Here is a 26,629-nt window from a genome sequence, read left to right as displayed (position 1 = left end):
CTCATTAAAAAGCTACAAAAGGCGGACTTAATGCCTAATGTCATTCTATACCAGTGAACCATAAGGCCAAACAGAACAATGTCATCCTCGGCTGGAAGATGGAGAAAGATGAAGAAGGGCAAGAATTTAGAAGAAGTCCTGTAGCATTTCTTCTGTCCTTATCAACATAGTGCCACAAAATTAATAGATGGCGTTACTGTAGGCCACCTCCTAAAACTCTCATCGAATTTCGGTCCCAAGGTTAGGGAATGCAAATCGGTTATTTTTTGTATGGAAATAATCGGTTTTTAACCGGAACCGCGGTTATTTCCATACAAAAAATAGCCGATTTGCATTCCTTACCCAAGGTACAACGCCCGCCTGGACAGAGATGATGTCCCGATTACTGCTACAATCCTTTCTAAGTAGCTAATCGATCGATATAGGTAGTATTTTAAATGACATGGGGCTTATCCCGAATATCCCGATACATTTTCTCTTTTCGTTTTTTTTAGACTTAGAGTGGTAAAATATACGTTGAAATATACTGGCCTAGCGGGTAGTGACCCTGCCTGCGAAGCCGATGGTCCTGGGTTCGAATCCCGGCAAGGGCATTTATTTATGTGATGAGCACAGATATTTATTTCTGAGTCATGGATGTTTTCTATGTATTTAAGTATTTGTATCTTATATATATCGTTGTCTGAGTACCCACAACACAAACTTTCTTGATCTTACCGTGGGACTTCGTCAATTTGTGTAAGAATATCCCTGTAATATTTATTTAAGAATTTATTTTATTATTTTAAAGATTCACACAAAAACGAGAAAATTATAAACAAAGGCACCCTGCATTATTATTTAATGTACTACAAAACAGAATTGTATAATAAAGAAAATTTCACAACACATAAAGCTACACACGAAATCCATTCAACACCGGGCAAACAGCGCGATTTCTCTCCCTAAAGCGCAAAAGGTCGCCGTGACAAAGCGGTAAAATTGCACAAAAAACCGGTTAAAATAAAAACCGGTAAAATGTTACCGGAAATGCTAAAACAACAAGCGGAAGAAGTGAACAAAAGGGGTTGCTACCCGCATCACATAAAATGGGGACGCATTCTGATTTTTTTATTTGATTTTAATATGATACGACCTTGCCCTTTTGAAGTGGGAAATGTCGATTCCCATACAGAATAGGAGAAGTTTCTGAAAGTTATCTATATGGAAATTTCACAATAATGGAAATTTTGGCGCGCAGTACGCGTGCACCAATAATTCGAACGAAATGCCTAAAGACACGACTCCCAGTGCAATTCACTCGCACAAATCAGCGCGTGCGATAGTCAAAGTCGCATCGTACCAAGATCAAATTGTAATATCTGAATACCGCTCACGGGTGTGTTCAGAAAAAGTTGGAATTTTGTGAAGTCATAAAAATGGTACGTTAAATACACACTGTATTTTTAGAAAGCAATTGTAAAGAACTCAAAAGCAATGGAAATTGGTGCCGAGTGTGTTAAACAATGAGCTGTGTAACTTTACAAAAGACCAGGAACAAGCTTACTTTGTGATTCATATATTTCAGCAATTTTGTTGCAGCTTTCACCGACTTGAATGTAGAACAAAGTGAGATAGTGTCATTATAAACTTCATGTTTTCTTAAATTTTGTACCTTGTCACAGTGATAATACAGTGGAATCCGCTTGTAATGACATCGAAGGGAAGTGACAAATCCGTCATACTAAGCGGATGTCATATAAAACATAGTTGATTAACTTCTTATATTTTATTATATTTTTCAAATTAATCTCAAAATCCTCTGTCAGAGATGAATTTTACTAACCTTGTACTAATTATCAACTTGTCATTGAGAATCAAAACTAAAACACCGCACGCACCAAACGCCCTCACAGAAAGAGACACGTCTCTTCATCCCCACGGGGATGGCCACGAAAACCAGCGAATGTGTCAGTATAACCGGACATAATTTCATAAGAATAGGATTTACAGGTCATAGTAAGCGATTTGTCACTATAAGCGAAGTCAGTATATCCGACTTTGTCACAAAGAATTTTATATGTGAAACCAAACTTCGCACAGTAATTACGTCACAATAAGCGGTTGGTCAGTATAAGCGGAGTCATAATAAACGGATTCCACTGTAGTATGAAGAGACCTCATACAGACATTCATATTGATTGTCACTGATAATAGCGACATTCATATCGACACTGTCGGCCCGATTCGAACTTTAAGATACGTCATTTAATAGATCTAGAAACGATATGGATTAAATGTGTCAGTGTCAAAAATGACGTATTTTGTTTGAAGAAACGTCGCATTTGACACTGACATATCTAATCCATATCGTTACTAGATCTATTAATTGACTTATCTTAAAGTTCGAATCGAGTCGTGTGACTGTGACAAGGTACGCAATGGGCCATAAATGAATACTTTCGAGTCTTTCGACCGTACCACTGGTGTACCATTAGGAACAATAACAACAAATAGAAGCTAATGACTCACCCCCAACGGCGACACAGGTCAAATTGACCTCAGCCCCTTCATCGTAGGGCCCGAGTATGCCTCCCTGGACCTCATTCCCCTCCTGGTTGAGGATGATCAGCCTCTCTGGTGGTACTGAAACAAATGAAGATAGCGTCATCAAGGAGATGTGATACAGGTCTAATTCAAACTAAATAGGACATCGAAACGATATCTAAAAAAATAATGTCCGTGCGTTTCGCTCGCGCTAATACTTTATGTACGGACAAATAACCAAATTTCAGACAAATACAATACTGGAGCATTCCATGAAATTACCGTTTACAACCGTTGTCCCTAAACGCGAATTTCCTGATGATTTCTTATGAAAAATGGTATAAAATGCACGGAAAAATTATAACCTGTTTTAAATTCCGAAAAAAGTCGCAACACAGATAATAAAATGCGTCTGCACGGGACAGCCCGTGGAATGCTCCAGAGCCTCTACCATCAGTTTGGCATTGACATAAACGCTATCGTGAACGTAATTTACTTTCATATTAGTGCGAAAGAGATATATAGAAAGTAAATTACGTTCACGATAGCGTTTATATGTCAATTCCAGCTGTAGGTTTGCGTTTACGCTCAATATAGTTACGACATAATACCCAGCAAACATTTTAAGTATTTTTTCCTAGGCTCGAAGAAGATTTTACCAATTTAAGTGAAAATGACGTCCTAAGTCACCAATTATTTTACGTATTGTACACTTTTACTTCCAAGTCAAAATATAGGGATAATAAAACGTAAATTTCACTTCATAAATACACCATGAAGTCAGGGACTTAGGGGTTGAAAATAAGGCAAAATATTAGGTAAAATTAACCTTAAACCCTGACCAATAGGTCAAATCTACTAATAAGGTATTTTAGGTGTATTTGCGACGTAATTATTACTTATACGGGGACTATGAAGTCACGGACTTAATGGTTGAAAATAAGTCGTATTACTAGGTAAAATTAACTTCGTACCCTGACCAATAGTTCAAATATACTAATAAGGCCTTTTAGGTGTATATGCGACGTAATTATTTCTTATACGGAGACCATGAAGTCAGGGACTTAATGGTTGAAAATCTGTCGGAATATTAGATAATATTAATTTCGAACCCTGACCAATAGGTCAAATGTACCAATAAGGCATTTTAGGTGTATATACGACGTAATTATTTCTTATACGGGGACCATGAAGTCAGGGACTTAATGGTTGAAAATAAGTCGAAATATTAGGTAAAATTAACTGCAAAGTCTGACCAATAGGTCAAATGTACTAATAAGACATTTTAGGTGTATTTGCGACGTAATTATTTCTTATACGGAGACCTTTAGGTCGTCGATTTTATGTCGATTTAGCTACTAATTTTAGGTAAATGTTACTTAACATAGATACCAAATTGCGACCATATAGTTAAAATCACTTGTAAAGTACTATCAATACCATAAGGTTGTGCCGCCATTTTCTTTCATTATAACGAGATGCTAAATATGAAATTGCATAATTTAAGTTGTTATATCTTGAATGGTGCCATCGCACGGTACTTCATTGTGCTAATATTCAAAATATAACAATAATTTTGATCAAGTCAATACACTCACACACACAAATATTCAATTACAACACTCAATTACAAGCAAATATATGCATTTTGATTTTATAAAATGTTGAAAACTTAAATATTTCAAAAGCCCATCGATAGTTTTGTATGTAAACCTAACATACTGCACGAAAAAAATTTCTGTGCACTAGATTTCATCGTTCTTCATCAGCGTAATCGGCCTAAATTATTTTACATGACTTAGTGGCCGCCATTATCATTGCACAACTTAAAGTTGTTTTCTTGTTAGACGTTTTGTTTCTGAGTGAAAAGAATATATAAGCCTAATGTTTGTGTCTCTTTTTCTCTTCATCGCGTCTCATCTAAATTATTGCCTCGCAGAGTAATTATATGGATAAAAATATGTCGCCATCACGTCTAAAGGTGGTAAAGAATACCAAATTAGTACATTTTCACTACGCGGCACGTCGTGGCGACGTCGAATCCACGTCGGAAACATGACCTAGTGTTGACCTAATGGTTGTAATCACTAATTTACCGTCAATAAATACGTCGCCGGCACGTGCGTTTTTTCCCCATTTATGTCGACTCGACGTGCCCACGACGTCGATTCGACGTGCCTCATTTTGGTCTCCTAAATTGTGCGACCTAAAATAGGTGCCTTTTTCGGAATATCGACCAAAAATGTTTGCTGGGTAATTATAGTTTTGTTTACTAAAGCAATGATCGACAAAATGATACGTGCCAAAATTAATAAATTGATAGTGTTGTATCAATTTGTGGTCGGCACTCTGCAGCATGAAACCTATTAAACGAATTTGTGGTTAGTTTGACACAATAATATACTGCACTGAATTCAAATAGTAAATTATACTTAAATAAATCCTATTAATGTAAGTATGTATGTATTTGCTTTATTGTACATAGAAATATAAACACGAGAAACACAGTTACAGAGTCAATTAAATACAACAAAGGCGAACTTATCCCTGAATGGGATCTCTTCCAGTTAACCTTTAAATGTTCACATTAAATAAATTACAAAATATTTCGTTCTTGACCATTCTATTATCTCGCTAACTCGGCACTTGTCCCACCAAGAGCGAGTAAGCGATTAACTATCGGCGATTTTCTCGCCAAAGAAACGAACAAAAGATTAGGATACAGGATTTTAGTAAAAGAGACACATATATTAATAGTTGATCGCTGGCTGTTCACACTGCCGGCGAGGACACTCGCTCTACTAGTTTGTCGCCGCGATAACATAAAACTAGCTCAGCGCAGCGATACTCGTTCGGCGATGCTCGCTTCGTAGTTAGAACTCAAGCTGCGAGACCAATCAGTCTGCGTGTTCTGCTACGCTGCACCGCCCGAGCGATTGACGCGAGTAATAGCCCGTCGCACTCGAACACTCGCCTATTAGCCGAGCGACAAAACTATTGGAGCTAACACTCGCTTCTCGCCGCTCGCCCACTCGTTTCTAGTTTATCGTTCTACTCGCTTATCGCTCATCGTCGGCGGTGGGACAAGTGCCTCCACGACAAAACGTTCAGTAAATTAGATTACTTTACTGGACCCAGCCACCGACACCTTAATTTATAGACCAGTCTATTCCACTAAAGCTCTTCAAACCACAATTTGGCCTGAAATATCCCAAATTGGAAGCGCGTAACCGTATCCTAATAACCTCAAAACAGCTTTCCGGGACATATTGCTATTGTAATACGTAAGCTAGCTAGCGCTCAGACCAATCTAATCAACGAACTAGAAAATCTATAGAAATCTGACTAGAGGTCAGAAATGACCTCTCGGGAATAGGGTATTTGACTATCGGGTCGATTCGGGAAATGAATTAGTCACTCACTAGATATGACATACTAAAGATATGTGTCATTCCACTGCAAAAGGTACCTTATAGCGGCTGGCGCCGCGATTCGGGAAATGAATTAGAGAGTCACTAGATATGAAGATATGTGACGTTCCACAGAAAAAGGTACCTTATGGTGGCCGGGGCTTACGTCGCATAGAGCCGCAATAATATTGGAGCGGCGTTAATAATAGCGTATCTAGTTAATCTCTAATTCATTTCCAAAATCGCGCCGTGTATTTAAAATTGGTGAATTATTTTACACCATGCATGAAATAATGCGCCAGAAGATTAATAGATAAACGTAGGCAGCAGTTATTTTTAGACACCATTTCTATTTTAAAACCCGTATAAAACTATAAAAAGTAAGTAGGTAATTTGATTGCGACGACACATACTTAGTGTTTCATATTAATTCCATAGTAGCAAAATCGTTTTGACAGTTCGAAAAAATAGGCAAAATATTACACTAGTAATCTTGCGTTCTAGATCAGCCGCGACTATACCATATTGACCGTTTTAGAAGTCAATAATATACATACATATTGAGAGCTCGTCTATATGTATTCTGTCGCTGAATCTTGAATTTGTATGACTCTCAAACATTTAAATAAGGTATAATATAACCACAGAAAATCTCATACTGGTTACGTTGAGCGTTCAACTCGGCAATCTACTTTAATATCACTCCAGGCATTCTAGGGAGAAAAATGCCTTCGTAAAGTGACAGAGACCCTTACAGGAACACTAATTTGGCCCAACCGCTTCTGTTATCCTTTAGGTCCTTTAGGAGAATGGAACACTAAAAAGAGCCGTTAGGTTAGAGTAATTGACAGCCTAATTGTGAAATAAACAAGAACAAGAAACAAAAAAAACTAGGCGGACGAGGTGTTTAAAATTAACTGAACACAATGCTTTTGTTAAGAAAATTATCTGGGGCTTATTTCTCGAACGGTATACGCTATTTGACTACTAGACAAATCAATTTCTTTTTTCGAACTGTCAGAACAGTTTTGCGACTATGGAATTTATATGAAACACTAGCTTGTGACGTCACGATCAAATGACCTACTCTTTATAGTTTTAAACCGGTTTTAAAATAGACATTGTGTCTAAAAAATAACTGCTGTCTACGTTTGTCTATTAATCTTCTGGTGCTTTATTTGTTACATGGTGTACAATCATTTATTTTAAATACCTTCTTAGACTAAAGTTATTAGTCCACGAACTGTCAAGTTGTATGGGTTACCATGGCAACACCTTAATAATATTAGACTAATACCGTTCCAGGGGCTCTATTCTTGAACGATATTAAACTAATATTATTAGTCCACGAACTGTCAAATCGCATGGGTTGCCATGACAACACACTAATAATATTAGACTAATAGCGTTTGAGAAATGGGCGCCAGGAATGGGTTCCTTTAGTTTTTGAAGTCGCAGTCGAGTTAAATAACACAACACCTTATCCTAGAACTCTCGCTTCAGTAGCCTCAAGCAAGTATTATTACCATAAGCATGCACAATACAACGCCTTAGATACCGCAATAGTTACCACGGATCACCTAATACGAATAGATGGTGCATAGAAAATGATTACGGTCACTAGACAATAAAAGACTTTTCTTTCAATAGGCTTATATAAAACTGTATTAGTTGCGTAAACCTTTGTGTAATTTAGTGAATAGATTCAGGCGTTACTCTGCGGAAATCCATATAAAGTAAAACCAAAATATTACTCCGCGAATCTGCGAAAAGATAACGTGCTAGTCAATAGCACTAGCACTGATTGACATCAGTGCTAATGCTAACCCGTTATACTTGCGTATTTTATACATGCAATTAATGTTCCCATCCTCCCTACCCAAAAATAAATACTCAAAATATCTTGTTTTCGTTTGTTATCCGTGATTACTTATTTTCTCACTTGATGGTTTCATCGGAAGACCAGCGCTGGAAGTCGCCAGCAACATGCTGAGATGGGGCCACTTCGTGACACTTAATTTTCAATATGTTTTTTCGATGTATGTCTTATTGTCTGTGTGTTTACGTATAAAAACTATATATATTGACGTGAAACGTAGGTAAACGTCTTTAAAAACCCGTAGAGGGGCTCGGATCAAAAACCGATGTAACGAAAAAGTGTTATGGCGCGGCGGCTTATATCTCCGAAACTATAATACCTATAAACATAGTTTTGATACAGATGTGTAGAAGAAAGTAGCCATTACTCGGAACAGCACGTGCCGCTGACATAGATGGCGCTGATTCTGCGCTAGACACGACGTATTCGGAGCAAAAATGACCCCTATTTTCAGTGTTCATTTAGTAATGACTCATCAGCCCATTAACCGATTTCGGTAAAATTCATGTCATTTGATAGATCTTACTTTATTTTAATGAAATATGAGTAAAATAAAGTACGTGAAATTATAATAAGCTGTTAAAAAATAAAAATGTGACAGTTTTTACAGAATTTTTATCACTGCTCTTGTTTGAGGCCACCGTGTGCGAAAAAAAGGGCGCAAAACTGACAAAATATACCTGAAATAGTAAGATAAAGCAATAACGGTTCTTTTAATACCACATTCACCATAGTAATACATGCTCATCTCCTCAAATAATGCATTAGCATCTATGGCGGCGCGACAGCGCGAGTTACTTTGATAGAACACATATAACGTATGACGGCTTGGCTGCTTGACAATCCCGAGTTCCTAATGCTAGTCAGTATATAGTAATCTTAGTTAGGTACTTTCTGATGTAATGGGTAAAACATAATTAAGAAAAGGTCACTTCTGTGGACAATTGGTACTATAAAAGGTAACGACTGTGGTTCATATATATCCCGTTTTTCTCACTTGAGTCTCAAGTATTGAATGAAATATTCTGCCTGTAAAGGTGCTGCGTAAAAAATTGCTTTTAGATTCCCTTAAATGCGATGGCTACAGGAAAAACACGAACGAGTTTGCTATAAAATGTGTATTACCCGTATAAAATATCTATTCTCGTAATTTTGGTGTGTTATTTACAAAAAAATTGTACCTAATCGTTACATTCATTACTCCAAAATGAATTGATCATTTAATTATTTAAATAGGTGTGACGCTGTAATTAATTATTTTAAAATTACCCATCAAATGCTGTATTCAAGTTCATCTAGATACAGTGAATCATTATGACCCCAAATAATCTTTACAGATAAAATTTAGATATTACTGAAATATGAGCGACTTCGGTATTCAAACACAAAGCAATAGTACAAGAGTCTAGCTAACTAAATGCGAAGGTCGAAGGCTGCGCTCTACGTAAGGCCGAAGGCAAGAAGTGTCCAGGATGTCAGTGCTTTAACACAGAACAATATTACAAGTGTCTAAATGCGAAGGCCGAAGGCCGAGCTCCGCGTAGGGCCGAAGGCCCGAAGCGTCCAGTCTGTCAGTTCTGTGTTTAACCACTGACATCCTGGACGCTTCGGCTTTCGCATTTAGACACTTGTACTATTGTTCTGTGTTATAGCATTTAAATCCTGGACGCTTTGCCTTCGGCCTTCGCATTTAGACACTTGTACTATTTTTCTGTGCTAAAGCACTGATGTCATGCACGCTTCCGGCCTTCGGTCCTACGCGGAGCTCGGCCTTCGCATTTAGACACTTGTACTATTGTCCTATGTTAAAGCACTTAAATCCTGGACGCTATGGGCCTTCGGCCCTACGCGAAGCTCGGCCTTCGGCCTTCGCATTTAGACACTTGTATTATTGTTATGTGTTAAAGCACTGACATCTTGGACGCTTCGGGCCTTCGGCCCTACGCGGAGCTCGGCCTTCGGCCTTCGCATTTAGACATTTGTACTATTGTTCTGTGTTAAAGCACTAACATTCTAGACACTTCGGGCCTTCGGCCCTACGCGGAGCTCGGCCTTCGGCCTTCGCATTTAGACACTTGTACTATTGTTCTGTGTTAAAGCACTAACATTCTGGACGCTTCGGGCCTTCGGCCCTACGCGGAGCTCGGCCTTCGGCCTTCGCATTTAGACACTTGTATTATTGTTCTGTGCTAAAACACTGACATCTTGGACGCTTCGGGCCTTCGGCCCTACGCGGAGCTCGGCCTTCGGCCTTCGCATTTAGACACTTGTACTATTGTTCTGTGTTAAAGCACTAACATTCTAGACGTTTCGGGCCTTCGGCCCTACGCGGAGCTCGGCCTTCGGCCTTCGCATTTAGACACTTGTACTATTGCTCTGTGTTAAAGCACTAACATTCTGGACGCTTCGGGCCTTCGGCCCTACGCGGAGCTCGGCCTTCGGCCTTCACATTTTGACACTTGTACTATTGTTCTGGTTTAAAGCACTAACATTCTGGACGCTTCGGGCCTTCGGCCCTACGCGGAGCTCAGCCTTCGGCCTTCGCATTTAGACACTTTTACTATTTTTCTGTGCTAAAGCACTGACATCTTGGACGCTTCGGGCCTTCGGCCCTACGCGGAGCTCGGCCTTCGGCCTTCGCATTTATACACTTGTACTATTGTTCGGTGTTATAGCACTTAAATCCTGGACGCTTCGGGCCTTCGGCCCTACGCGGAGCTCGGCCTTCGGCCTTCGCATTTAGACACTTGTACTATTGTTCTGTGTTAAAGCACTAACATTCTGGACGCTTCGGGCCTTCGGCCCTTCGCATTTAGACACTTTTACTATTTTTCTGTGCTAAAACACTGACATCTTGGACGCTTCGGGCCTTCGGCCCTACGCGGAGCTCAGCCTTCGGCCTTCGCATTTAGACACTTGTACTATTGTTCGGTGTTATAGCACTTAAATCCTGGACGCTTCGGGCCTTCGGCCCTACGCGGAGCTCGGCCTTCGGCCTTCGCATTTAGACACTTGTACTATTGTTCTGTGTTAAAGCACTAACATTCTGGACGCTTCAGGCCTTCGGCCCTACGCGGAGCTCGGCCTTCGGCCTTCGCATTTAGACACTTTTACTATTTTTTCTGTGCTAAAGCACTGACATCTTGGACGCTTCGGGCCTTCGGCCCTACGCGGAGCTCGGCCTTCGGCCTTCGCATTTGGACACTTGTACTATTGTTCTGTGTTAAAGCACTAACATTCTGGACGCTTCGGGCCTTCGGCCTTCGCATTTAGACACTTGTACTATTGTTCTGTGTTAAAGCACTAACATTCTGGACGCTTCGGGCCTTCGGCCTTCGCATTTAGACACTTGTACTATTGTTCTGTGTTAAAGCACTAACATTCTGGACGCTTCGGGCCTTCGGCCCTACGCGGAGCTCGGCCTTCGGTCTTCGCATTTAGACACTTGTACTATTGTTCTGTGTTATAGCACTTAAATCCTGGACGCTTCGGGCCTTCGGCCCTACGCGGAGCTCGGCCTTCGGCCTTCGCATTTAGACACTTTTACTATTGTTCTATGTTAAAGCACTTAAATCCTGGACGCTTCGGGCCTTCGGCCCTACGCGGAGCTCGGCCTTCGGCCTTCGCATTGGCGGTCCATACCACGTTTCACGTCAGCCATAGCGGCTGTGTCCCTGATACAGCCTCTCTCATTTTTTTTTATTTATGTAGTTTATCAGAATTATTAGTTGTTCAGTTGTTTTCCATTCTTCTAATAAATTCCTTTAGTTCTCTTTGCAACATTTTTACATGTCTCTATTTGGCCTGATGGTTGACTGGTAGAGAACGCCATTGGGCACTAAGTCCGCCATTTGTACATTATTTTTGTGTTTTGTGCAATAAAGTTTAAAAAAATAAATAAAAAATAAATAAACAAACAGGCTAAATTTTAAGAGCACCTAAGCCCTGAGGCTGAAGAAAACGCATCTAGAAATGGTAGTCTACGCTAAACAATAAGACGAACTTCTCGGGAAATCTCAACGGGAACAATAGAGTTTCCACGGTAGATGGAGCGAAGCTAGACTTGCTTGCTTAGTTGTAAGTCTTCGGGGCAAGTTGGTAATGGACGCTTATTTGAGTAGAACCGTGATACTTACTGTTGATACTTGCACCGAATATGAATATCAGCTTTCAATAACAATATAACACTTTAAACTGTCGCGTTTTGTACACGTATTTAATTACACTATCGTCTACCGCGATATAATTTCATTGTTTTTACCTTTAATTCCGACGTTTCAGCTGAGTTGCACCAGCTGTGGTCACGGAAAGACTGCCGTCCCAAAAAATGTCAACGGAGATATTAATAAAACACCACTAAACTACCCGAAATTCGTTTATAAAACGCTCAGCTGAAACGTCGGAATTAAAGGTAAAAACAATGAAATTATATTTCAATAACAATAGCCATTGGCAATATGGTGTAACACGGAGAAATACCGTTTTTGGTCTGCCGCAGCGCAGGCCGGACAAGAGATTTCAGAAAAACCGGCCAAGTGCGAGTCGAAATTGCGCACGATTACCAATGGTACGGGACCCTTAAAACTTACAAACGTGTAAAAGAAACTTCCGCAAAATGGCGTCTGAAATACGAACCATTCCTGTTATCAGAAAACAATTATCAACTGTTTTCTTATCCGGGTCCATTTAAACACAGCAAAGTGGCAACATCAATTAGTTTCCTCTGAAATTAAGTAAGCAAGGATAGAATGACAAAGTTGAAATTTCTAAATTATCCAAAAGGTAAAGTTACCAGGGCCGTGTTGCACAATAAACTACAACTCATATTACAAACGGAACTCCTTTTCTAATAAGTGAAATTAGTTGTAGTTTATTATGCAACACGGACCTGGTCTATATTTTTTGTAAAGACCTGACGTAATTTCAAAGAAGCCTTGTAGCTTGGTCGGTAGCGACACTGCCTACGAAGCAGGAGGTCCCGGGTTCGAATCCTGATATTCCTGATAAGGGCATTTATTTTTGAGTTTATCACAAATATTATTTTGTTCTTGAGTTTTCCATGAATATAAATATATATGTCGGAGAATGGCTGCAATGTGCCATCTGTCGGGAATTGTGGGCATATCATACTATCGGCAGCACATCAGAACCTTCAATCGTGGATGACGAGGGCCTTCAATGAAATTCGATGTTCCACTCACAATCTTTACAGCACAAGACTCATTACAAATCACAGCACGCGATACGTTTCTTATCTTAAACAAACCAGTGGATTAGACCCAGGAGCCGCCACAGACGTCATCTTCTCCCGTTCGTTCTCATCGTGATCCTTCTGAAGATAGATTGACAGCATAACTTCAATTGTTCTGGACTTCAATTGTTTTAATAGCGCACTCTATGACTCTTGGTGGAACTGCGTCGAACGCCACTCAGGTGTAACACCCTAGTTTGCTCTATTTGTCAAGGTTTGCATTGCATGATAAAACGCCTCTTGAAGGCGACATATGACACATTTCAGCCATTCTCCGACATATATATATTACCTACCCACAATAAATTACAATACATAGGTACGTCGAACATATACACGCTTGGTCATATAGTAAAAGTTGCTTAGTATAATCCCAGAACCTCCATGGCAACGGGAATGCAGTTATTTTTTAGCCAACCTGTATACGTCTAACGTCGTCTCGCCAAAAAACTGCAATTGCAGTTTGGCGAGGAATATAGTGTTTTATAAAATTGTTGTGTACTTTATGATAAATACATTTAAAAGAACACAGGAGAAGAATACCATCTTGCGGCAGCAAAGACTCATTGATTGTCTATGTCGACACAATCTTTGGCATACCTACTATACTTGGAAAATATTATACATTGTCCCAAGTGTACAATAGAAGTAATATCTTTGTTAGCATTTTCAATCTTTCGCTCAGCGTTTCTGTCCCACGTCCCTAGCTCGAAATGTCAACTGAACTGTAGCTCTTGTGAACCGTATTGGCAACAGCCAGTTTCTGTCGCACGCTCCTACTCGTAGCTCGAAATGTCAACAATGGCAACTGTTTTGTTGCTCCGTATTGGCAATAGCCAGTTTGAGCTGCAATCGAAGATTGGAGTCGAAAATTGAAGTAGAAATGAAGCAAAAAGAAGCTGGACTAGTCCGTGAAAGTGGCCCAACGTCAGTCAGCAGCAGAAGTTGCTAAGCGGGCGGGGTGTTCAAAATGACCTTGACGCGCTCTTATTCTCTTAACAATAAAGTCGCGTCAAGATCATTTTGAACACCTCGCCCGTATACGTAAATAAATATCGATATATCACGATTCGTAGGATACTCGTAGTAACCTAGCATTAATAATACGATCATAGTTTCCAGTCAACACAGATATTTTTTGAATAATGATATTACTTTTTGAGTATATATCACGATTCGTAGGATGGTAACCTAGCATTTTAATAACATCATAGTTTCCTGTCATCACTATGATATTTTTTTAAATTATTATAAATTACTGGTTGAGTAATGGATAAAAATATTTGAATACTGATACTGAAAGTACGAAAATTACCGAAATAATATAAATTTAAAAAGGCTATATCTCGGAAACTATTGTTCAGAGACATAAGTGTTCCGTGAACAAAGTTTTGTACAGAACACTAACTAGTCCTTTAGAGGTATAATTGCCCAAATCTGAAAACCCGAAATTTTCGCGGTTTTTTCGGTTTTTGACAAAGTTGCGTTCTGCGCTCGAGGTCACAAATTTTGATTATTCATTGAGACAACATCATAAACAAGCCTGCCTAAAATCAGAAATGGAGTCTGTGCGGAAAGAGAAGAGTCGTTCATTAGGGTTCCGTACCCAAAGGGTAAAACGGGACCCTATTACTAAGACTTCGCTGTCCGTCCGTCTGTCCGTCTGTCTGTCACCAGGCTGTATCTCACGAACCGTGATAGCTAGACAGTTGAAATTTTCACAGATGATGTATTTCTGTTGCCGCTATAACAACAAATACTAAAAACAGAATAAAATAAAGATTTAAGTGGGGCTCCCATACAGCAAACGTGATTTTTGACCAAAGTTAAGCAACGTCGGGCGTGGTCAGTACTTGGATGGGTGACCGTTTTCTTTTTGCATTTTTTTCCGTTTTTTTATTTTGCTTTATGGGACGGAACCCTTCGTGCGCGAGTCCGACTCGCACTTGCCCGGTTTTTTTTCTGTCTGTGTGTATATAATTTCTGTCTGCTGTCTTTGCATTGTTGTTGTTATCCTATTCTTTTTCATTGTTTTTCATCATTTTGTCCTGTGTAAATATGTGTGCTTTATCGAATAAATGACTTTCTTATATATTCTATTCTATTTTATTCAAATGTATGGGAACCAATACTTTCCCCAACTCTTCTCTTTCCGCACAGACTACCTGATTTGACGCAGACGCTAACCCCCTTATTCATAAACGCACTACAAACTTCAATTAGCTAATAATCGTTTGTCTTTATCTGTCTTTTCTACTTATGTATTTGTAAGAAAGAGATAAAACATAATTAAAAAGAAACAAGCGCCCATTCAATAAAATCAGGATCTTATCATTTTTTGCCCTCCTTTCTTCCATTTTCTTTCATTTGACCTTGAGCGTGGTGAATTATTCAACCCATTAGATGCTATCGGGCAAGGGTGGAAAGTAGGGGTTGTTAGAGGGAATTTACTTTGTAGATAGGGTTAATAACTTGGCAGTGTACGGGTTACGTCGAAGAAACTAAACTTGGCAGTCTTACATTGAAACTTTCTTAACCAATTTTGTAGAAATATAGGTACAAGAAAAGTAGGGATGTAACGATACCTACATGATTTTGCCGATACGATACCGATACCGATTTTTGAAGTAAATAATCGGCGATACCGATACTAGATACCGATATCAATGGCACAGTAGTTAGCTAATAGATATAACAAATAATGAATTATATACTTATTATGCATAAAACATACATATGTATTAACAGACACTAGATTTTGTGAAGTGTGAAAAACTGTAAATCTATTAAAAAAAAATGCCAAATCAAAATCAAAGAAAACATTTATTTAGGTAACCACCAAGCAATCAATTCTAAAGTAAATCCAAATTAGTAATTATAGTTCACTTTAGGTAGTTTTTACCCGACTACGGCAACGCAAAAGGAGGGTTATTTGTTATGGAAACAAAGTGTATTCAAATTATTAGCAGCGTCATTCGTTTCGCGCGCTTTTCAAACTGTAATACCGTAACATCGGGGTACTTTAGCCCATGGGGGTTACTTTGTCCCAAAACGAAAAAAAGATTGAACTTCCCGTCACGCTGCACGTCAGGACCTATCGATGTATTTCGCGCTATTCATCGATAGATGACCGTATGGGGCGGTGGGTAGAAACAGTTTCACGTTAACAACGCTGATTGGTCAGTCCATAATTTCGGTCACAAGTTGTTACCTATAAACTATAGCGATTCTATAATGTGCAAACTTTTTCTCGAAACAAAGAAAACAAATAAGTTTAAGTGTTTGATTGTTATTAATCGTAACAGATATGTATGTAGGATCGTAATGTGATATAAATCATAGAATTTAAGACATCATTGTGAGAAGTATATGTTATTCTTTGGCTATCGTTTTCGGGTTTCTTTGACCCATGGGAAAACATTTCCTTCAGAGAGAACAGCGACGCAGATATAGTCTCGCTTCATCTACTGAAGCTCTCATAACGGCACGAGATCAATCTGCTAACTAAGAAGACAATTTACTATTGACGCAGGTTATAAATCGCGACCCCAGGAACAGCAGCCAGTGGTTCGTCCTGTGCTGGAGCACTGGATGACCCACAGGCTCAGGTTTCAAAGACAGATTCTCTAGATTGTAATGGAATTAATGAAAACAAAGATAAAGAACATCTGCCGCATAAGTTTAATATCTTATAAAATGATTATCAATTTTTAAGACTGATTAGTTACAATCGACTGTTAACTAGGTGCCTACCTAGTAAAATAATACTATAGGAAAACTATTTTTTCATATGATAATTATAGTTATACACGTTAACTATTTCTAATGATTATGATCGATAAGTTTAGAAGGTTTTTCTGATTGTTTTGGCAAAGTTTTTATTAAAAAAACCATGTTTAATAGATTTATTACTTTGTGTTGATTAGTTTGCTTTTTTAGTGTAATAAAAACAAATGAATCTTACTACTATGTCCTACATGTATATCAAATACATGTGTATTGTGTAATAAATTTAAACAGCTTTCTTTGCGCTTTTATTGCAAACCGTTACGTTGTACTCAATGAAAAATCGATGGCCAAAGAAGCCCGTTTGGAAGCGCAACTTTGGCTCAAACTTTGCGAAAAATTAAAAAATATTCAGAGGTTGATTTATTAAGTTTTACGTATGTGCATGAGTTGATTATACCCACAATTAAATACCTATGACTATAAAAGTGTCATAATGCGATTAAAATTGAAGTGCTCAAACGAAAAGTAAAAAGTATCTTGATTTTGGGACAAAGTACCCCGATGTTACGGTATCGGCTGAATTTCAATCGGCGATGCCGATATATCGGTCTGCCGATTATCGGTATCGTTACATCCCTAAAGAAAAGGCAAATGAAATTTACAAACTTAAGCAGATTTACAGGGTTGGGCAGATTAAGTGTCCTAGTTTTGTACTGCCATTTTACTTAAATATAGCGCAACTTTTTTTAACTATTTTATTTTTTATTAATCGAGAATTTATGCGTCTTTATGATTTCTAGACGTCAGCTTGATATCTATTGTTTTTATATTGTTATCAACATGGACGCGGAACGCCAGCTCGTTGTAAATTTATACAAGCAAAAATTCCGAACGTGCAAGATATAATTTTTTCCGACGAAAAGATATTTCAATTGCAAGATAGCCACAATCAACAAAATTATCGCGTTTACGGTGCTTCATTAAGGGATATTCCAGTAGACAAATTAGCCGTACAGTGGTTTCAAAGCGTTCGTCGGCTGTCATGGTATGGCGTGCCATATCACCTAGGGGCAAACTACCACTGCTGTTCATTGACCGGGGAGTAAAAATTAACTAGGTACGACTATTATATTCAGAACGTGTTGCAGGGTCATGTGCTATAAAATATCCGAAAGTTGTTTGGGGATGACTATTATTGCTTTCAACAAGACAGTGCCCCGTCTCACAAAGCTAAACGTACACAAGATACCTATAGTATACTAGTATACGATTTTATACCGTGGCAAGAATGGCTTGCATCTTCACCAGACTTGAATCCGTTGGACTTTTCTATATGGGGATACATGCTCAGCAGGATTGGGAGCACACAGGGAATTAATTTAAATTCATTCAATCATCGGTTGGTCAAGATATGTGACGATATACCAGATGAGGTAGTGCGTGCCGCGTGCAACTCATTCTATCGTAGAATGCGTAAAGTTATACAGGTTAAAGGAGAGCGATTTGAGCTAATGAATTAATTTTGTAAATATAGCTTAAAATAAAAACAAGTTTAATATTCAGATTTGAAGCTTTGTTATAATTTTATGGTTATTTAAAACTAGGACACTTAATCTGGTCTGGTAAGGTGTTATTTATGTATTTAAGTACCTATTTATAAATATGTATATATTATATTTATATCGTTGTCTAAGTACACACAACACAAGCCTTTTTGAGCTTACTGTGTGACTTAGTCAATTTGTGTAATTAGTCCTATAATATTTATTTATTTATTATCACTATGCCCCAGGTGACGTTAGGGTTCGTCGAAAATTGTTTTAGTATATATGTAAGTAAATATATATTGTAATTATAATGACAAAATACTATGAACTCTAACTACTGGAATTAAAGTTGAATTTTATTTATTTATTCGTAGTTAACAGAAAGGCCGTTCTTCACCATTTCAACCATATAAACTACATCCATTCAATCCATTTGAGTGACCCCACGCATAAACCACGACTGTCACCGTAAAAAACAGACCTCATTATTAAAAAGATACTATTCGCCAGGCAAACTCTTTCAAGCAGACTAAAACTTCTCAAAATTCGACCATATTCCAATGCAGTTAAGTTTCTAAACTAAATAAACAACCTTATAGTCGATGATAAGCACACTTGCATCTTATCTCCCTGCATTAAGGTTGAAAATGATCTGATTTTTAACGTCAACGGTTCATACGACTTTTTAAAAACAAGCACATTACCACAACGTACACGCGTACATACATTGAAGGTAAATTGCGCTAAGAATTACCAAGGCAAATTGAACTTTAACATGGCTGCACTTGAGTTGAGAATCTAGTGCTTCAAGGTAACCAGGGTTCCTATTTCCTTTCTGGGACTAGGAAACCAACAAACCTCGGTAAGGTGCAGGTTTCCTGGGGTATGCGGTTGCATGCGCTGAAATTAAGCTTCATTAATTTTCATCGTTGGCACTACGTATTATAATTTGAAGATACATATTTCTTTTCACCACACCAGCTCGGAAAGAATTACTTTGCACTTCAAAAACGAATAGCAAAGTTGCATTTTATCCACATGTGAGGCAAAGTAATCAAATGCAAATTTTGAGTTGTTTTCTTATGTTTGCTGGTAGAATTGACTTTTAAATGATGATTTTGGATGATAATTATTTAATAACATTATTTGGATTTGATTTTGTTTGATATTTTACATTTTTTTTTTATCTATGTATTTAGAAGGAGCCTTTATCTATGGGACATATTTAATATTTGCTTCGGGTTGGTGTGGTGAAAAATTTTGTGTTTCACTCGGGGGCAAATTTTGTTTAACCCTCGTGCTTTGAAACCCTCGCAACGCTCAAGATTCCATTTTTCGAACCACTCGCTACGCTCGTGGTTCAATTTTGGAATCTTTCGCTTGCTCGGGTATCAATATTAGCACAAGCGGTTAAACAACAACTTTGCCCCCTTGTAAAACAAATAACTATTAATCTCCGTACCGTAAAATCAGGTAGCTAATATAATTCTTAAGTACATGATAAGACAGTTAAGGATTAATACATTTTACAATAGTCATTGTAAACAAATGTGACGTCAAAGTGTTATTCCAATAATAAGATTCATAGAAAATCTAGACATCGTAATGTTATATATTTTTGGGATAATCCGTTCGTTACTGCGATTATTGAATAAAATCTTATTAGAAATGATATTTTTCAGTGGTTATTTGGTTGATTTCAATACTTTGTGAGTTCCTTTAAGTATACATACAACAACATTTTAAGTGATGATTATTGTGATAAGTGATGTAATTTCAGAGAAAAGTGTGATAATGTCTTCGAGAAGTGTTTGTTTACATGCAAGGACAAGTACCTAAGGATGAATACACTTTATTTAGGTAGTTATGCTAATTCGTTTTTGACGTGATGATGTCTTATAAATCGATGAACACCGGTAGCATGCACGAAAAAGTGTCACGTTGTGGACAGATCTCCATGGTAACGTTGTGGATAGATCTCCATGGTAACGTTACGTAATGCAATAGTAATGTTTTCTTATGACGTTGGGCCCGATTCGGATTATGAGATAGGCATCTATTAGACATCACCAAGATACGATAACGACATGTTTAAGATCTAACCTGTCAAATTTGACATTTGCGCGATTCTGGAGATTTCCACAGGATATGACTTAGAGATCTAATTCACATCTAATAGATATCTTACTCTATCTAACGTAAAACTGACATTAGTTGCCCGAATTGCGCTGCAAAAGAGAACTAGTTGATATCTAAACTATAACGTATGGATCTAAAACGTGTCGTCTCTTGTGAATAACTCGAAGTTCGAATACGGAAGGTTATCGCGCAAAATTATCGTCCGTAAACCGACTTTACAGAGAACCTTTTTTTTATTACAATAAATTAATACTTACTGAGCACTGTGAGGTTGAGTCTCGTGTTCTTTGTCGGCGATTTGATGAAGTCCACTCGACATCGATACTGCCCACTGTCTTCAGGTCTGGAACAAATCAATCATATATGTTAATGTTGCGCGCAGAGAAGATGGCCGATGGGGTCGAAAAGTGCTCGAGTGGAGACCACGGACTAGCAGGCGCAGCGTAGGACGTCCACCCACAAGATGGACGGACGACCTTGTTAAGGCCGCCGGAAGACGCTGGATGCGGGTCGCTTCCAACCGGTACGAATGGAGGTCCAAGGGGGCTGCCTATGTTCAGCAGTGGACGTCTTATGGTTGAGATGATGATGATGATGAATGTTAAATCCATCAACCTATCAACATTAACCTATGTGTGCATGTGTGTATAACTATGTGTAAGGTGCAGAGGGACAATTTAGACTGCGGGGTAATTTAAACTAATCGAAAAATCTTCCATGTTTTACATTATTAACTTGAGTTACACGTCACACATACACCTTTTTCGCTATCTGGACATGGCACTCTAGACAATAGTGCACCCCTACAACCCTGATATGCGTGCGTGCGTGTGTGTGTGTGCGTGTGCTTAACACACATATAAAGGACCACTTCTCGCAATAATCCTACCGAAACCTGTCCCTCACAATCCTAATAGACTCTCAGAATAAGGGCCCCATTCGGATTTTGAAATAGATATCTATTAGATATCTTTTAGACATCACCAAGATACGATACCAAGGTGCGCCCAACCGGTGGATGCGTTGGGGCGGCACGGTCTGTACTGCCAAATGAGTGCAGGGCGACTTTACCGGCATGGCACTCTGAATGACCTGATCCGCCGCGCTCTTAGCACCGCTTCCTTACCCGCGACTTTGGAGCCGTCAGGCCTCTCTGCCACCGACGGCAAGAGACCGGATGGCTGCACTCTGGTCCCTTGGAGCCTTGGCCGTCCTTTGGCGTGGGACGCTACCTGCGTCGATACACTGGCCCCGTCCCACGTCGAAGGGTCTGCTCGGAAGCCCGGGACCGCCGCGGACCAGGCCCAGACTCTCAAGCGCCGCAAATACGCTTTCCTAATGAACGAGTACGAGTTTGCGGCGCTTGCAATGGAAACGCTGGGCCCATGGTCGACTGACACAAAAAAATTCATAAAAGAAGTGTCGGTCCGGCTAATAGGTGTCTCGGGCGACCACAGAGCAGGCTCCTTCTTTGCCCAGCGTTTAAGTCTGGCGGTGCAAAGGGGCAACGCCGCCAGCATCCTTGGCACCATTCCAGAGGCAGGAGACTTTGGTGAGGTTTTTTATATTTAATTCGTGGTTTAGTTTAGTTTTAGTATAAGTTAGTCAGTAAGCTAGATTAGTTAGTAGTTTTATGTTAATATTGTAGTGAAAATTATAATTTATTAGTTATTTAGACTATTATTGTGAGATAAATGAATAAATGTCTCAGATACGATAACGATATGTTTAAGATCTAACCTGTCAAATTTGACATTTGCGCGATTCTGGAGATACTCTTGAACGATTTCCACAGGATATGACTTATACAATTCACATCTAATAGATATCTTACTCTATCTAACGTAAAAGTGATATTGGTTCCCCGAATTGCGCTGCAAAAGAGAACTAGTTGATATCTAAACTATAACGTATGTAGAATGGATCTAGTACGTGTCGTCTCTTGTGAATATCTTGAAGTTCATCGTTTGTCATCTTGATGTTCATCGTTCATAGTTTGAATACGGCAGTAATTTTATCTTTCAGAAATCGCCCTGTGATCAAACCTGTCACTTATAATACCGGTAGTTTGACCAAGTATTCCCTAAGCCAAGTCGCAGAAGGAAACTTCAATTAACTTGAAAACTAGTTAAAAAGCCAAGTTCCCTTGTCTATCCGTAGTTAACATCAGGACCGGACTGAAGTTTTATCGACTTCTATCTTTAGACACCATTAAAAGTTGGTGTGAAAGTCAGGTTTGTAGAACAAACTGGGTTTTTGTGGTCACTGTTGTAACATTTGGAAGTAAAAAGCTGTGCTTCGTATTTTCACGGAAACGTACGAACGTGTCTTGCTATTTCAGTCAGTTTTAGTACAAAAAGTACTGAGGTTGACTGAAGTAGCATGACTAATACGAACATTTTCGAGAAAGATGAACCAAAACCAAGATAGGTACTTTTTCGTGCCTCTATAGGTCTAGATTAAGCGATGAAACTGTAACAATATGTTTTGTATGACCGTTTGTTTCATATTTAAATAAATGAATAAGTAAAAATACGAAGGAAAACAATTACGCGCTACATCTGTTTTGAACTTACTTAAGTTTAGTGAGCACTAGCACGGCGGGCCTCGTGTAACTGCGAAATGTCACCCGGGTGCCTAAAGTGCCGGGATCTGACCAGTGTGACGTCACGCGTCTGGTGTCGCGCCTGTGAACAACCGAACAACTTACCTAAGTTTAGTGAGCACTAGCACAGCGGGCCTCGTGTCGCTGCGATATGTCGCTCGGGTGCCTAAAGTGCCGGGATCAGTGTGACGTCACGCGTCTGGTGGTGAGTCTGTGAACAACTGAACAACTTACCTAAGTTTAGTGAGCACTAGCACAGCGGGCCTAGTGTCACTGCGAAATGTCGCTCGGGTGCCTAAAGTGCCGGGATCAGTGTGACGTCACGCGTCTGGTGGTGAGCCCGTGAACAACTGAACAACTTACCTAAGTTTAGTGAGCACTAGCACAGCGGGCCTAGTGTCACTGCGAAATGTCGCTCGGGTGCCTAAAGTGCCGGGGTCTGACCAGTGTGACGTCACGCCCTCTCTGGTGTCAAGCCTGTGAACAAAAAAATATATTTTAGTAATTATTTCTTTCATAAATGATAAATGAAAGTTTCTAAATTGCCAAATGTCGTTAGACATACGAATAAATAAATCCACGCATCATATTTAGATATAACCTTTACAGTACATATGGTGCTACTTTACCGCACTAGTGCGGTAATTAGCACATTGCGCAACTATGCCGAAAATTTAAGGGGCCATAATGTAGTGTATAACGTTGTACGATACATGTGCGAAGAGGTAATTCGCAACTCTTATCGATTTAAAGCAATCCCTTCGTGTTTTAATCTATCGCCACTCGTTTCGGATTTTCTATTTTTCGCACTTCTATTGTAATGTACTGTTATGTGTAATGTATGCAACGAAACGTAACTACAGACTGAATCACTCAATACATGTGAAAGTAACAGTGACAGCAAGCGGCATTTGTTAAGTACAGACGCAGTTTAAGAAGAATGAACTGGGTAACTTTGTGGTTAGCGATAGTGGACTCACTGATAGATTCTTGTTGTTTGAAGACATTAATTTGTAAAAGTTATTCTAAAATTATTTTAAATAAAAACACAGTGTCAGCAGCAAGTGGTTTTATTATACAACATTACAATAACCCGTCAAACCAAATTAACACAAAAATTATATTATCAAAACTAAATGATTAAACACTTGCATTTATACATAAAATGATCAAAGATGATGATTAATACAAATAAATCGAGGTAAATGCAAGATTGTACTCAATGTTACGGTTTGAATTTAATCCATTTGAATCGTTAATCCGATGAGTAACATAGTGAAACCTTGTTAATAGGTACCTGGATGAAAACAACAAACATTTAATAAGTACCTGCCGGCGTATTAGGGATGGCTTTGTCCATCTTTATCCACGTGATAAAATAACTGTCAAAGTAAAGTGTGTAAAGTGACGGACACCGTTTTATCACACTGTTACGTAGATAAGAACGACCATCATATCCGTACTGATCCGAATATTTTAGGAATCAATGTTATTTAATTTACGTGTTGGGTTTTATTGATTTGATTCGAAATGGCTTCCTATATATGTAGAATAACATTGAAACAATGAAATTACAAATCGACCTAGCCCCACAATAAGCTGAATAAGGCTGCTGGAGGGCTATGATGGTTATGTCACCATATCATTAATCATTTAATGCATGATATGACGACTATCTGATAAATGATATAATTCGGTAAAAAGTCGCGAGGATAACGTATAAGTGGCTAATGATAGCGTGATATGTTTTGAGGTTTATAAAAATCTATTTTAAACTCGATGACTTAAGGTGTATATTAAAGAAAAGATGGTTAAATCACATTCTACCACTTATCCACATATGTCATTGAGAGTTAAAACTTATCCATGATTTGAGCTTTTGAAAAATCAATTCTAAACAAGTTTACTTAAAGCGTATTTTAATTAATAGTTCGCGAGGTTAACGTATATGTGACTAATGATAGCGTGACATGTTGTGAGATTTTGAAAAATCATATTTATACTCGATGACTTAAGGTGTTTTTAAAGAAAAGATGGTTAAACCACATTCTACCACTTATCTAGATATGTCATTGACAGTTAAATTTATCCATAGTATGAGCTTTTGAAAAATCAATTCTAAACAAGTTTACTTAAAGCGTAATGTAATGAATAGTTGGCTAAATGACATGCCGCACACACCACTTATGCACATGTGGCATTGATAGTTAAAAGTTATTGGATGGTTTAAGATTTTGAAATATAGATTCTAATTGAGTTTATATAAGGTTTTTTTTAAAGTGAATCTCTTATTCCATCGCCTCAAATTTAACCGTCTTTATCATGTCGCAAAATCTACTTTATTTCTAGTACTTAGAATTCATAGTCTTTGAAATAAGCTAATATATTATCGGACTAAAGTAGACTCGGCTACAATACTTAATTCACGATTGCTGATATTTGCTTGTAATGTCATACAAAATTTTAAGGACAGTAGTCGACCTTATTAACCTAAAATACGGTAATCTGTCAAAATCAAATAAATAATACTGCCGTGCTTATTAAGAGCAGTAACTCATTTTGAAATCTACTATTGTACAAGTACAAAGTATCCAATTGAATGACACTTCAAAATGAGTTAGAGTCGGACCAAGAAAAGTGTGCAGCGGATTTGATAGCCCACGCAGTGCAAGTGTTATTTATACGTCATGATTTCATAGAAGTTTGACGTTTAAAATAACACTTGCACTGCGTGGGCTATCAAATCCGCTGCAGACTTTTCTTGGTCTGACTCTATTGCTCTTATTATAAGCACGGCCGAATTATACAATCACACACACTGTTAACTGCACATTGGTGGACTTTATGCCTTTTGAAATAAGGTCCACCGATGTACCTACAGTTAGGAATGTTGCAGTTTAGAAAAAGAAATCGTTTATTTGAAAATAAAACAACCTATTCGCTGGGTGCGATATGACAGCGGACTTTGAAATGTCACATGGCTGGCTGTCATTACGAAGAGAACAAATAATTTCAATGAGATATTGTAATTTACATATATTCTATTCGAACATGTAAATCTTCATTCCCCTCTAAAATGGCATAAATGGCACAATCAATAAATTTCAGGTAGTACACACACACGGACTTTCTCATGGCTGACTTTACGAGAAGTAAAGAAATAAAAATCGAATAAGTAATGCATTTCATATAGGTAACTAAATATCTGGAAGACCGAGCTATGCTCGGAAAACATATAAAAACCTAGCTAGATCAATTTTTCGCCCCCGAAAACCCCCATATAGCAAATTTCATCGAAATCGTTAGAGCCGTTTCCGAGATCCCCGAAATATATATACATATAAATAAATAAATATCCAAAAATTGCTCGTTTAAAGGTATTAGATAGATATGACTGTAAGTAGTGTCGTTAATAATGCAGACTTTTCGTGTTTTTCCAAAAGGATAATAATAAGTTTTGGCTTAACATGTGCAAGATGTACCTAAAAGAAATCAAATATGAAGATCATAAGAGCCACACCATTGAAGCTCGTGTACCTAATT

General features: G+C 38.4%; 1 protein-coding gene across 1 annotated transcript in view; it reads right to left on the bottom strand.

Moving 5' to 3' along the window:
• Window positions 1-26,629, bottom strand: part of LOC134675923 (kin of IRRE-like protein 2) — a 645,800-nt gene that overhangs the window by 76,846 nt on the left and 542,325 nt on the right. Inside the window, exons 4-6 of the mRNA XM_063534268.1 lie at window positions 23,450-23,563; window positions 20,739-20,824; window positions 2,512-2,625 (exon numbers count right to left, since the gene is read on the bottom strand). Of these exons, the coding sequence (XP_063390338.1) occupies window positions 2,512-2,625; window positions 20,739-20,824; window positions 23,450-23,563 (314 nt within the window). The remainder of the gene's footprint in view (window positions 1-2,511; window positions 2,626-20,738; window positions 20,825-23,449; window positions 23,564-26,629) is intronic.

This window comes from Cydia fagiglandana, chromosome 23, assembly GCF_963556715.1.
Source record: "Cydia fagiglandana chromosome 23, ilCydFagi1.1, whole genome shotgun sequence".
Lineage (NCBI taxonomy): Eukaryota > Metazoa > Arthropoda > Insecta > Lepidoptera > Tortricidae > Cydia > Cydia fagiglandana.
The sequence above is the reverse complement of the archived record's forward strand: the minus strand, read 5'-3'. Positions and strand labels throughout refer to the sequence as shown.